Consider the following 13,463-nt stretch of genomic DNA (forward strand, 5'->3'; position numbering starts at 1 on the left):
TGGTAGTAGAGAATGTCCCTGAAGTGAACAGCATAGTGTTTGTTTGACATGTTTTATTTTCGAAAACTAATTCTGTTTCTTTGTGTGGCCTTCAGATCTTTGTGCACACTGCCACCTTATAATCCTCCATAATGTGTCTACGCAGTACAATAATTTTTCGCGGTTATATCCACAGCAGTTTCTGACTACAGAGACTTCATGATCCAACAGCCAGCAGTGTTGAGCCTAATCATACAATTATAGAAAAGTCTAGGCAAGGAGCAGAATACATAAGGGGCCGTCAGGGACATAATTAAGGATTACCCCACACACTACTGAAATGCATTTATTAACAGTGGTGACATTCTTTCCACTTACATACACAAGTGAAAAGTTTTTTCATATATTACACTCTAAAAAGAGAATTGTTGAACCAATTTAAGATTACAAATTGAATTGTTGACCAACTTAATAAAATTGCTTCAATTGGTAATGCATGATTGAATTAAATTAATCCAAAGTAAATATATTAAGTTTAATTAATTATGTGTTCATTTAATTTAAATATATTCGCTTGAATTAAATTAATCCAAAAATAATCCAGAGTGAATATTGTTAGAATATTTACTCTTATAGTATTTAGCGATATAACCTTGTTTGAATTATGTAAATTGAAGAGAGCAGAGCCCCGTGAAAAAAAGCATGGCTCATGCTCCTGCATGTGCAAAACAGGAATTGTGCCCTTATCACAAGATAGCGGCTGAAGCACTTTGCGGATGAACTGTTGAACTTTAATTGTTGAAACCTTCAGCGCCGAAGAAAGACACGTCTTTATTATCATCTGCACAATGACTCATATCCGTGATGGTTGCTGTTGTTCCCCCAACCTTTAGAGCAGCAATGACTGTGTAACCAGGGACCGCCCTAAAAGAAATAAAAAGAGAGGGCTTGACAGAATGTGCTTCAGAGTGGTAGGAGATTGTAACTGTGCACATCTTTGTCCATTCTCCTCACAAGCAAAAAAAGAATCTAAGTCACTTATCTTAGTTATCTGTTGTTTATTAAAGGGACAGCAACGTGAAAAATAAACTTTTTGGAACTTTTAGCCATGTTAAAATACTAATTCCGCACCAAAATCATAACCAAAGTGGTGTTCTCCTCCATTCGCCCCTCTATGAGAAATTCTAGGTAATTCTGCTGTCCAAGCACCAGCCCCTCCCAACCTGAGAAAATGAGCTGTTGGCACTTTTGGACGTCATTAAGAGCAGATTCACCCCCACACCGCCTCTGCGGACTAAACACATGCCCACTTTCTCTCAGACCTCCATGGGAGAGTGACAAAAGCACCCTTTATCAGTAAACATTCTGTCCAAATTCAAAATTCAAAGCAATCAATTATCCTTCACATTTGCAATGCCGAAGTGCAATGACAATTGGCCATCTTAAAATCCCAGAAAAGGTTCTGGCTGATACTCGTGTAAACTACAAGTAAAACTTTTCCACTGCTCCAACGGAATGAATGGTGTAGTAATTAGTGCGCCCGCTCTGTAAGCAACAGTTTAGCGGTTCGCGACCTGCTCTGGTGTTTTTTTCTTCTCCTTCTTCTTTCCTCTCTCTTCTTCCCTCTCCTCCCCTCTTCCTCCATGATGGCTTGCGTTGCGTGGCCATTCAGAGGAGTTTTCAAACGCAGAGCCCCAACAGGAGACTGCAGCCAGCTCGCCGGGGGTGCGACAAGCACATTTTACTAAACCAGGTGTTTTACTTCCGCATTAGAGAACTAACCAGCAAAACAACTAATATTTCATTAAAAATGACTTCGCCATGGTGTCAAAGATAAGATTTAATCTCATGGTGTAATCCCTTTAGATGTTCTAGGCTGACTGAACCTGACAAATATATTAAGGCTAGTTAAGTATGAGTTCATTAAACTTAATATATTCACTTGAATTAAGTTAATCCAACGTAAATTATGAGTTCATTACACTTAATATTGGAGCTGTCAAATGATTAAAAAAAAAATCAGATTAATCACATTTTAGAATTTTGATTGATCAATTAATAAAAAAGCTTTTGTATCAACATTTTTACCCACCAAATTTGAAGAGCACCTGAAATGTGTTAATTCTTTCTACATTTGATGTTATGGGGACGTCTTCAACATTTTCTGATCAGTTAATTACTTGCATAATTTAAAATGAGAAAAATAAGACCCCAATAGCTTGACATGAACAAATATTCTGAATGTCATACGCAAACATTTATTAAATGCTTTGCTTTAATGCATGTAGTTATGTTTACTGCTCAAACGAAACCTGTGCTACTTTTAACGTAACCATCTGCTGTCAAGCTAAAGGATCATCTGCGGTCAAAATTAATAGTGTGATTAATCTGCGTTAATACATGATTAATACGATAATTTTTGTGATTAATTAATTAGTTAATGCTTTAACTTTGACAGCACTACTTAATATATATTCATTTGAATTAAGTAATTCCAAAATCCAAAGTGAATACTGTATATCAAGTTTAATGAACTCATAATTAATTTAACTTAATATCTTGGCTACAACACAGAATTTGTTTTCGCTCACACACACAAGTGAATTCAGGTACACAAACGTATCGCTTCCCGTGTATGAGAGCATTTCACAAGACTGTGAGTGAAAACAAATCTGTTGTGCATGAGTGTTTCGTTAATTCATGTAATAGCTTGTCCCTTTTGTACAGTATGCAAGTAAAAAAAAAAAAGTTGAATCAGTGTGCATGAGAGTGTTTCACCAGTGTAGGTAAAAGCATTTCACTAGCGTATGAGAGCAATTCAGTAGTGTGCGTAAAAGGTAAAGCTGAGTTCTGTCCCTGACGGCCCCTCATAACAATACCTGCCCCTTAAGTAGCTTGCCTGCCGTAGTAACAGTGCCCGAAGCTTGCTGTCTCTTTTCTCAAATCCACATCATGAATAAGGGTTCTATCTAAATGGGAGCTTCTTGAGCCCGTAGATGAGCTGCATTATTGAAAGTGACCGGTGACTCACTCCCCAGGGATCTGGGAGGCATGTAAAGAGGCAGACTGGGTCAGAAGAGGACATAGCAGTCTAAACAAATATACATATTAGCAGATTCTATAAGCTTCACTTAAAATTGCGTGCAGTCCTTCACCTGTTTGTCCTCTTTGCTTTGGTCTATCTTTAAGAAGATGACAGCATCGTATGTACGGTCTTGATAGATTAACAGGCATCAAGAGGTGAAGCATTGCTCCGTCAATATCTCCATTTTTGATCGTTCAAAATGTATTTTCATTTCCACCCTTTTATATAGATAGATAAATACATCTTTATTTTCCCCGGAGAGTAATTTGGTGTACAACGAGATAAACGAGATATTACAAAAGTATTGGAACAGTGAGGTAAATTCCTTCCCGATTCCCAAATCAAAACATTTGGATTTAACATTAAAAGAATGAGATGCAGTATGTGATAATAGATCAACATTTCAATTATATCCGACTTTGATAAAAAAATATTTTTAAAAAGTGCCGTTTGTTTAAACCTTAATTTTTCATGTGTAAAATGCCACTGGCTGACAGCCGAGTGTGCTGACCTGACCGCTGACCGCCCAGGCCACTAACCCTCTATTACACTGCAAAAAACAAAATCTTAACAAAATCTTAAATAGTAAAAGTAACATAGAATTTCTTAAATTTAACCTAAATTTGCTTATTTTGCTTTGACAAGTGATTCTTACTTAAAATTGTCAGACAAGATCATTCTGCTTATTTTAAGATACTTATTACCTAATTATCTTATTTGATCAAGCATTCTTAGCATTGAGTGTTAACAGCCAATTTTAAGTACTGTGAGGCTTAAAACAAACATTTTCCACATTTTAAGATGACTAACCGACAACAAAGGCCCTGAGCTGGGGTTTCATAATTTTGAATTGAATTTTCTGGCTCAAATTGAAGCAGAAGTGGTATCATCCTGACTATGATGGGTGATTACCGATACCAGGTATCGGTATCATTGCCAATACTAGTCTTATTTTAAAGGTGCATTGTGCCGTTTAAAAAGGTAATATTATAGCTTTTTCTACATCATGCATGCTCCACCAATGCCCGGATGAGTACAAAGAGCCCTGACTGTTTTACTCTGTCTGTACCTATTAGCTTTTATCTTCCCTTTATAGTAGAGTGTGCGGACTCTGCACACTCAACAGTTTCTTTGGGGAGTGGAGTGGTGGAGGGTGACATCATGCGCGTCCCCGCGGGGTAGCGGACATGTGGCGTGCACTTAAGATCATCCTCGCACGCGCGCCATGAACGAGCCTGACACAGATAATGCAGTTACACTTTGGGCCAGAGGTGGCAGTCGTAAGTAAAAAAGTGACAAACTGCACAAAGATCCTTTAAGGTATCGGTACTCACGGCGGTGACTGATACCATTAAGGCAGTTTTACGGGACAAGAATTATAAATTATATGAATACAAAGTTGCCATTAACTTCATGCAATTTTAAGGAAAAATAATATATTGGGATACATAGATATTTCTTTAAAATCATCTGTCATTTATGGGTGAGATTGTATTTAATAGTGGTATTGATATTTGGTATCAGTAGCGGTGAGTTGGTGACTATTTAAGAGTTGCGTATGGGTCGGGAAAAAAGTGGTATTGAACATCCCTAATCCTGACCATGCGCCATGACGTGCATGTATTCTGTAAATTCAACTGACTCGCTTTCATTTTTTACAGGCAACATATAATAATTCCATGTTCCAATAAGAATATGACTATTATCATGTTAAAGCATTCATTCATTATCAGTCACTCTGGCTGGAGGTGGTGAGCAAATAAATGAATTTTGTACACAGGAATAACCCTGTCATTATTGTAAGCAAAAAATTAAAAAATTCAAATAAATTTGTTCGTTTCATTATATTTACGAAGCTAATTTTTCCTCTTGCCAGTGAACACACTACCTGCTCAGTGGTCTAGTGTTAGAGTGTCTGCCCTCATATTGGGAGGTTGTGTGTTCAATCCCTGGCTGGGTCCTATCAAAGACAATTAAAAATGGAACCTATTTTCTCCTTGCTTGACACTCAGGCTAAGATGAACAACTGTAAATGAATATGCATGTATTTAAGAAAATAGTACTATATGTTACAGCTTGAAAAAAGTCAATATTCCTTTTTTTTTGTCTAAAAATACTATTTTCAAGACCGCTCTGGTTGATATGGGCCTAGTATTATTTTCTTATTTTTTTTAAAAATCTTACAGGTAAATTTAAGTAAAAGTTTCTTGTTCCGTTGGCAGATAATTTTGCTTGTTTGAAGTAATAATTTTCTTATTTTACAGTATTTTTTTCTTAAAATTTCTAATGTCCTTTTTTGCAGTGTGAAAGCTCCGAAGTGAGGTTTTACTAACGCACACTTGCACAGCACATGCTAGCATCCACTAAATGTGAGCAAAAAAGTAGTGTGTCCTATTACATCAATTTTTCAAAAAAGTATACAACACTGAATGTCAACACTCAGTTTCAAAATTGTGTTTTGTCTGTGAAGACAATTTTAGCAATGTAACTAACATGAACACCAGAGAGCTACCTATGGGTGACAAAACAAGAAACTGTGAAGCTAAGCCAGACATTTGGTGCAATTTGGTCTTATGCACTGAAGAGGAAACAAAAACATACACAATGGAAAATCTCTGTTCTAACAGCAGTGTGACCCTTCGAATGATAACAAGAGTCCTCAGATTTGACAAAAGCCATAGAGGAGCAAAATCTGACAAGCTTGCTCCCATCAGGGATGTCTTAGAGAGATGGGTGCAACCCAGAGTCAGAGGTGACAGTAAATTAGTGTTTTGTTCTCCTTACGTGGAAAATCCCCGGCAATACATGTGCGGACAAGCACGGCATAAAAATAAGGGCAGCCAAGGATGTAAAACAAGCTATGCGTGGAACATACTGATTTACACAGCCAAAACTGCAAACAGCATCCGAGAGAAAAAACAAGAAGAACATGTCGTCCTCACTGGACTAACATCATATATGATTTTTTTTTTTTTTCTCGGGAGGAAACCTGCCATGGTTGCCACAATGAAATGCATAACTGAACTGCTTACCACAATCTAATTAGCAAATATGGTCCAGTAGTTAATTTCTTTTGGTTTGATTTGCTTTCTTGGTTGTTATTTGTTTGGAAATATACATTAACATATTTGTATATATTTGTTGTGCTTTTCATTCTATATTTGTATTAAAGTTGTACACACAAAAATACTTGCCAACTTAATTTATGTAATGGTCAAAATTGACAAACACCATAGACATTATTCTAGTTAATACTATCAAAGTAAAAATAAAACAAAACAAATCAACTTTAGAGATAACTTAGAAATGTGTACTGGCCTTATGAATGTAGGCAGTGACCTAACATGGAGGGAGCCAATGTTAAAGTTATACCCTGCATTAGCAACAGGAGGCCTAAACTGGGATTTGCTGAAAAGAAGAGAAAGATGAGCCTCACAAATCCAGGGACTATGTTTCATGGACTAAGGAGAAAAAGGTGACCCATTACAGAAAGGTCAATAATCCAGAAAGAAAGTATCTGCCCATGATTCCAAACATACAAGCTAATCTGTGAAACTCACTGGAGGTTATGTCCTGATTTGGGCTTACATGGCTTCCTTTAAAACATCTTGATATGCAGCAAAATGAATTCTATAGTAATATTCTGTCTTCAAGTAAAAAAACAAAAAACAAAAAAGTCCAACTGAAATATGCTGCAGTGAAAGCCTAGAAAATCATCATAAAAGAAAAATTTAAATATTTGGTGCCAGGTCACAGGCTCAATGCAACTGCATATTTGCAACAAAATACTAATTAACATTAATGTCAGACTATTTTATCTGTTCCAGCGATGACAAATAATGTTCTATGATGTGTTTCAAAAGAAGATGTAAATATCTGGAACACATTCAGCACCTTAAGTGCTATTGTTCTTTCTGGTTAGGATTTCAATAACATTTACGATAGCTTGTTTTGGAAGAGAGAAGAAAACCTTTTATGTAGTACTCAAGTTTCAAACTGCCTGGTGGCTACCACCAACATTTATGAAATATGTCTAAATCAGATTTAAGTATAGCTACTATAGCAAGTGCAAAAACCTAAATGTGTATTTGTGAGGCAGATCTGGCAAACGGCCTTGCCAAACTTTGTCACTGGTGCACATGTGGTCACAGACATATATTTCAGTTGAACATTTTATCCTATCAGACCAGAAGGCACGGAGACAAAAATACACAACTGAGAGCACTATACGTCAAATAAACGTTGCAAAAAACACTCACATGAACCACTTTCCTCTTCTGAAGCTCTTTTCTGGCCAGAACATAGCGCTGTCTGCCTCAGTAGTGTGAAAGATTTATCTTACAACACAATGCATTCATAAAACCTTGGCTGCAAGGGAAGTGTGTCTGACCTAAGCAAAACTGCACCTTCAAAAGGTTTAGGACAGCCTTTGAAAAGCTTTGAGAATACATCTTGAAAATAAGCTTTAATGGGAATCTGTCTATGTGGAGAAGTCAGTTGGGCAGAGATAGGAGCCGGCCGGACACAGAAGTGAAGCAATTCTTTGTCGTGCTGGCATGTTAGAATGTAGACAGTGAGTGATTGACAGCCGGCCAGATGAAAAGCACAACAGACCACAGGGAGGGCTCCACTAAACATTTTTCAACTCACACAGTGACAGGGAAAATAAGCACGTATAAAACATGTCCAGGGCTGAAACATATTGTTCATTCGATGTCCCAAATATTTTGTGTTTAAAAGGTGAAGAGAGAGACCACTTGCTTGACGCTGCCAGAATAGAAGACGACCAGCGTTAGTCCTTCATGTACCATATATTTTAACAACACTACCTACAGGGAAAATGCTGCACAAGTGAGTGACTTAACATTGAATATTAACAGTCCACGAGAGCTGTTATTCTTCATGTTAATTAAGAAACAATTCGTCAAATACTTCCAAAGAAAGAGAGGTGTAAATCAGTCATTCTGGAGATGACTGATACCAATTCTCAGTTACAGTTACTTACTAGGGCGACCAAAGGTCCTCTTTTGCCTGGTCATCTCCACTCTTTTACATCCTGTCCAGGCATCTGGTGGGGTTTTATAAATTCATGAAAATGTCCGGTTTTCATTGCACGACAAATGTGTTAGCGCAACTGATAGACCGTGTACTGGGGTCAATCATGAGAGGTGTAGGGAAAAGAAGAAAGAAAAAGCATGAAAAAGCTGCTGCGATTGGCTGGCAACCAATTCAGGGTGTACCCCGCCTACTGCCCGAAGCCAGCTGGGATAGGCTCCAGCAACTCCAGCAACTCCCGCGACCCTTGTGAGGACAAGCGGTTAAGAAAATGGATGGATGGATGGATGGATGAAAAAGCTGTCCTGCCATTGGTTCAGAACATTCAAGGGCCAATAGGATATCTTAGCTCGGCATGAAGTGAACAAGACACACATCAGTGAACGTCGTGCATGAGCAAGACACAAGATGCTGCACCCAAAGTCCTATATTAGCGTCAGAATTAATGGTATCGGCATGATACTTGTTAGTACTCACCGATACCACTGTTTTAATGCAGTATCGGGGCCTGTGCCGATATCAGTATCGGAACAACACTAGTTAGCGGCCGAGAACTTTAGCTCACTTTAGCTCTGCGCTGCCAAACCAGAGGGATATATTCTAATGCTAATTACTGCAAAACAGAAACAGATAAATAATACACTTTTATTTTCAAGATGAAAGAAGAGACTGTAATCTTTCTTTTGGTAGGTTGCATGTTTTTATAGCAATGAAAAACAATTTTCTGTGGGCCTTTCAAAATCAGTCAAAATCCAGTAAAACAGCCGGGAGCAAAGAGGGTTGCTTATATATATATATATATATATATATATATATATATATATATATATATATATATATATATATATATATATATATATATATATATATATATATATATATATAAATATATATATATATATATATATATATATAAATATATATATATATATATATATATATATATATATATATATATATGATTGCCTCAGCAAAAAATATTTTTTATTTAATTGTCAAGTAAGACTTAAGAGAGTTATGTTTTGTGTATTATTTTCTACCCATACAGGGGAGGCATACGTTAAAATTGTTGTACTAGATTACGTTCACACTGCAGGCAAATGTGACCCAAATCAGATTTTTTTTCCCCCTACCCGTCTGTATTCTTCACCATGAGACTTAGCATTGTTTCAGTGCTTTGTGTTGTCTCTGTATTTTGTGTTATGAATTTGATGTTTATTTTATTGCATTTATTTATCCATCCATCCATCCATCCATTTTCTTTATTGCTATAAATTTTATTTACTTGTATACTTACTTACAATGTTTGTTTTGTTGTTTTACTTATCTTTATTGCAATGACGGATTTCTGTTCTATGTACAGCACTTTGTATACAGCAATGCTTGTTTTAAAGTGCTTTATAAGTAAAGTTGAGTTGAGTTCAGTTTTTGGGAGCAAATGAGCTAAAAGGCTCGACTCATTTTCACAAAATATTATTTCTACCTTCTCCTGCATCACTCCTCTGTAGATATGAGATGATAAAAATATGAGTACCGACGACAGTCTTATAAAAGTCGGTGGCCCTGACACACTGGTCCCTACTTCTGTGCATGCATATGCGTCTGCACACTTTGTGGACGCATATAGTTCACACAGCAGACAGACTGGTGTTGCAATTAACATGTAATGTGAATACTCACTCCCCAAAAAATCAAATTTCACCCAAAAATTTGAATTGAGCATTAAGACCTGCAGTGTGAATCTAGGCTTAATGTTAAAGTTTTTGGGGAAATAAAAATATAGTCACCCTACCCTCAACCCAGTATGGATCTGTCGGTCTATTTCTTTTGCTCAAATGGAACACTGAATAAACAAAAACACATCAGAAGGCCCACCTGATTCTTCACAGGGAAGAGTGTACAACCGCCCCCGGAGAGACGCTCAGTCCATCCAAGGGTCATTACGAAGCTGTGATCAGAATACATAACTTGTGCACTGCCCAGATGAAAGACCTCAAGGGATGGCGAGGCCTTCTATTCTGCCGTGCGTGTCCATCAGAACAGTGCACTCTATTCATCATTGCATTCATTATCGCTTAAACAAGCTTCCAAGGTCATGACTCGCTCCCGGAGTGTCACACTGTTCATACTGTATCGAGTGGAGCACATAACGACACATTGACTCTCAGCCAAGTGGATAGGATAAGAATGACATTGGAGGATTAAAGGTTTGATTTTACTTCCTGCAAGTTAGTGGGATAAATGAAAAACTTGAATGAGAAGTTTCTCAACAGCAGCCAAGACATCAATGTGCAAAGCCCCACCGGTGAGGGGCTTCGTCAAGTAAGCACGCATATTCACTCTCCTATAGGGAACAGGAGAGGGAGGGTGGAGTGCTTGCTGGGTCCATCTGTCATGCAGCCACGCAGCCTGGCAGTAAACACAGCAATGCGAGGATGGCCAAGGGGAAGGTCACACACTTTTTTCTTCTGAGTGTTTACCCAATATAATATAACTCGTTATTGATTTATCTGATGACCATGTGACTGTATTGTATGTGTCAGTAGTTTCATGATGAATAGTGAATAGCCTATTCTGGTCAATTGCTGTTCTTATATACTACAAATATATTTTTTTGTAATTTATTAACATTATTACTGTTATTGAAAGAAAGTGCTACTTGGGTGTGCATTTTTTGCTCATGTTTCATGCAAAATCCTCTCACCCTCAGTAGTGTTAATTTCGTCAACAAAAACTAAACAAAAATAATTTTGTCAATGCACTATTTTCACCAGACTAAAACCAGACTAAACTAGACTAAAACCCTCATTAATAAACAGTAACTGGGACTAAATCAGTATGTACTTTCATTGACTAATAAAGTCGAGACAAAAATGTACTTCACTTAATAAAAATTGGACTAAAATCTATGAACATTTTAGTTCATGAACAAAAACGAGATACTTTTTTTTTTTTTATGATTTTGTAAAACCTTGTCTCTGCTAATCTGTCCCTGTGACATTGTCATGTCAACAGCTTGCGAGTGCAACATGGGACAGACAGAAGGTGGATTCAGGGTCAAACGTAAAAAAAAAAGTAACGTAACATTACTCCAACGGCTATAACGTTCCAACAATAATGTTAATCCGACCGCTAACTAATGCTAACTAATTCACTAGCTCATAGCATGGAGCCATAGTAGCCACTTGTTGATATACTATAATTGTGTGTGAAGTTGTTCTTCATCAAAAAGATGAGAGAACATTTTATGTGAAATTGTTTTAGATCTGCAATGTTCAACATTATCTGCTGACTTTAAAATATAGGAATAAAATGATTGTCCTGACTAAAACTAGACTAAAACCTTGACAGTTTTTGTTGACTAAAACTAGACGAATACAATTATGTTTTCTTGGACTAACATACAGACTAAAATGCTAGATTTATAGTCGACTAAAAATTGACTAAATAAAATTGGGATGAAGTTGACTAACTAGGATAAAAACTAACAAGCGTGATTGAAACTGGACTAAAACTGAGACTTAATTTAAACACACTACCCCTCAGTGAATTCCTTAATTTGTAATTACCAGACGTGCGGCAAACACTGTGATGTTGCTAATTGACGCAGATGTAACTTTATTATTATTATTATTATTATTGCATGTGTATGATACTCTCTGAAGCAGGACAATGCTATCCCCAAAGTATCCATTCACAAAGCGGATGCAACTTGGCCCGTTAAGATAATGAGATGTGTCACAACCTCAGCACAATAGCAACATTTTCTTTCGACAAAAGGGCTATAGTGAATCTTGGATCAGCCACACTCTCGGTTGACAGTGTTCCTTTTCTGTTAAGCATCTGATATTATATTGGAACAAGACAGCAAGTCCTTAAAAAGGCAAAATCCAAAATAAAACAGTTTCGATGGCCAGTGAGTAAGGGGCTTGTCATAGTGGTGAACAGGTGTAAAGATGAAAAGCTTGGGAATATAGATGACGTGATAGAGAGACTTATGACAAACAAACAGATGCTGGAAAATATATTTGGTTGTCCTCACCTGGCCTCTCCCAGACTGATCACCATGTACATCTCCCAGGACATATTTTCAGCCACGGCTCCATGAGGCACCAGCAGGCTGACTCCTGGAAAACATGCATTATGGTGTCAAAAGCAACAACTCCACCAGCCTGTTAGTGTTGCGCAACATACGCATTTACAGATTGTTGTACACAAGCATGAGAATATTTTAAGAATATCCTATAGGTTATGAAAGAAAAACAGAAACATAAAAACAAAATATTGCAACCATTTAAGTAAAGAAAGAAGCTATATAAATGACTTTACTCAAACACTCTTCAACATTCCCCTCACCTAAGATATGCATTTGGTAGGAATATGCCTTTGTGGACTGAGCAAGATAATTTCACGTAAAAAAAATAAAAAAAAATACAGAAAGAAAACCTCTTGTTTGGTGTTCTCTGGTGTATTGAAGTTTGTTAGTAAGAATGAAGAAACAAGCCATCTTACTGTTTCATCAAATGGTCAAGAGCCTCAGTACAAATAGACAGTAGATAGACATAGCATGGTCCTCCAACAAGTGCAAAGTTGGGCTGAGGTCAGGACTGTTATAATCTTGGAAGCATGTAAAGTTTGGACCCAAAGTGTAAAGATAGATGCCATTGGTTGCAAAATCTCATCTCAATGTCGGTCTGCATTATGACTGCCTTCACTGATGGCGATGCCATGTCTATTGTTGCAATAAGTTTCATTCTTCCTGTCTTCCCGAACCTTCAACCATAAAAGTATATGACCTTCCCCTTTGCCATCCTCCCAACTCAGTTAACTGTACATTCTATCGGCAGAATCTGACCACAACATAACATTACTCCACATGTTTAGGCTGTAGTGCAAGGACAAGCAACTTCCCATGCCCACACTCGAAGTGGCCCCGGGAATCATTTAATTAATTAATTTATTATTTTTAATTTTCCTCAACTGTAAAAGATCCATTGTGATTTGTAATAACACCATTCAACACTAGATGGCAGATACAGCTTACTTTTGCACCGGATCTCTAGCAGAGAGAATGAGTGATGACGCTGTTTTGGAAAGTAGTGAGGCAATGGCATAAAGCAGTGCGGAGATAACATTTGATCAAGAGAATTGTGTTTTTTAGGAGAACTGGGAAGCAGATTATCTGTTCACGTAATTTATAGATAAACCAATGAGCCTGGTTTGCTTAGAGACGCTCTCTGCCTGTAAGGATTTCAACCCAAGTTGTCACTTCACACGTTGCACAAAATGAAAAATGAGAAATTTACTGAAGCTGCCAGAATTACTCTCGTAGTCCATCTAAAAT

At 37.2% G+C, this 13,463-nt stretch overlaps 1 protein-coding gene across 4 annotated transcripts in view; it reads right to left on the minus strand.

The window, feature by feature from the left end:
• Positions 1-13,463, minus strand: part of unc5db (unc-5 netrin receptor Db) — a 302,793-nt gene that overhangs the window by 59,012 nt on the left and 230,318 nt on the right. For all 4 annotated transcript variants that reach the window (XM_086076348.1, XM_086076346.1, XM_086076347.1 and 1 more), the window contains one exon: positions 12,162-12,246. In XM_086076348.1, coding sequence (XP_085932474.1) covers positions 12,162-12,246 — 85 coding nt within the window. The remainder of the gene's footprint in view (positions 1-12,161; positions 12,247-13,463) is intronic.

Source organism: Leptonotus elevatus, chromosome 5 (genome assembly GCF_054856555.1).
Source record: "Leptonotus elevatus isolate MCC_2025b chromosome 5, RoL_Lele_1.0, whole genome shotgun sequence".
NCBI classification, from domain to species: domain Eukaryota; kingdom Metazoa; phylum Chordata; class Actinopteri; order Syngnathiformes; family Syngnathidae; genus Leptonotus; species Leptonotus elevatus.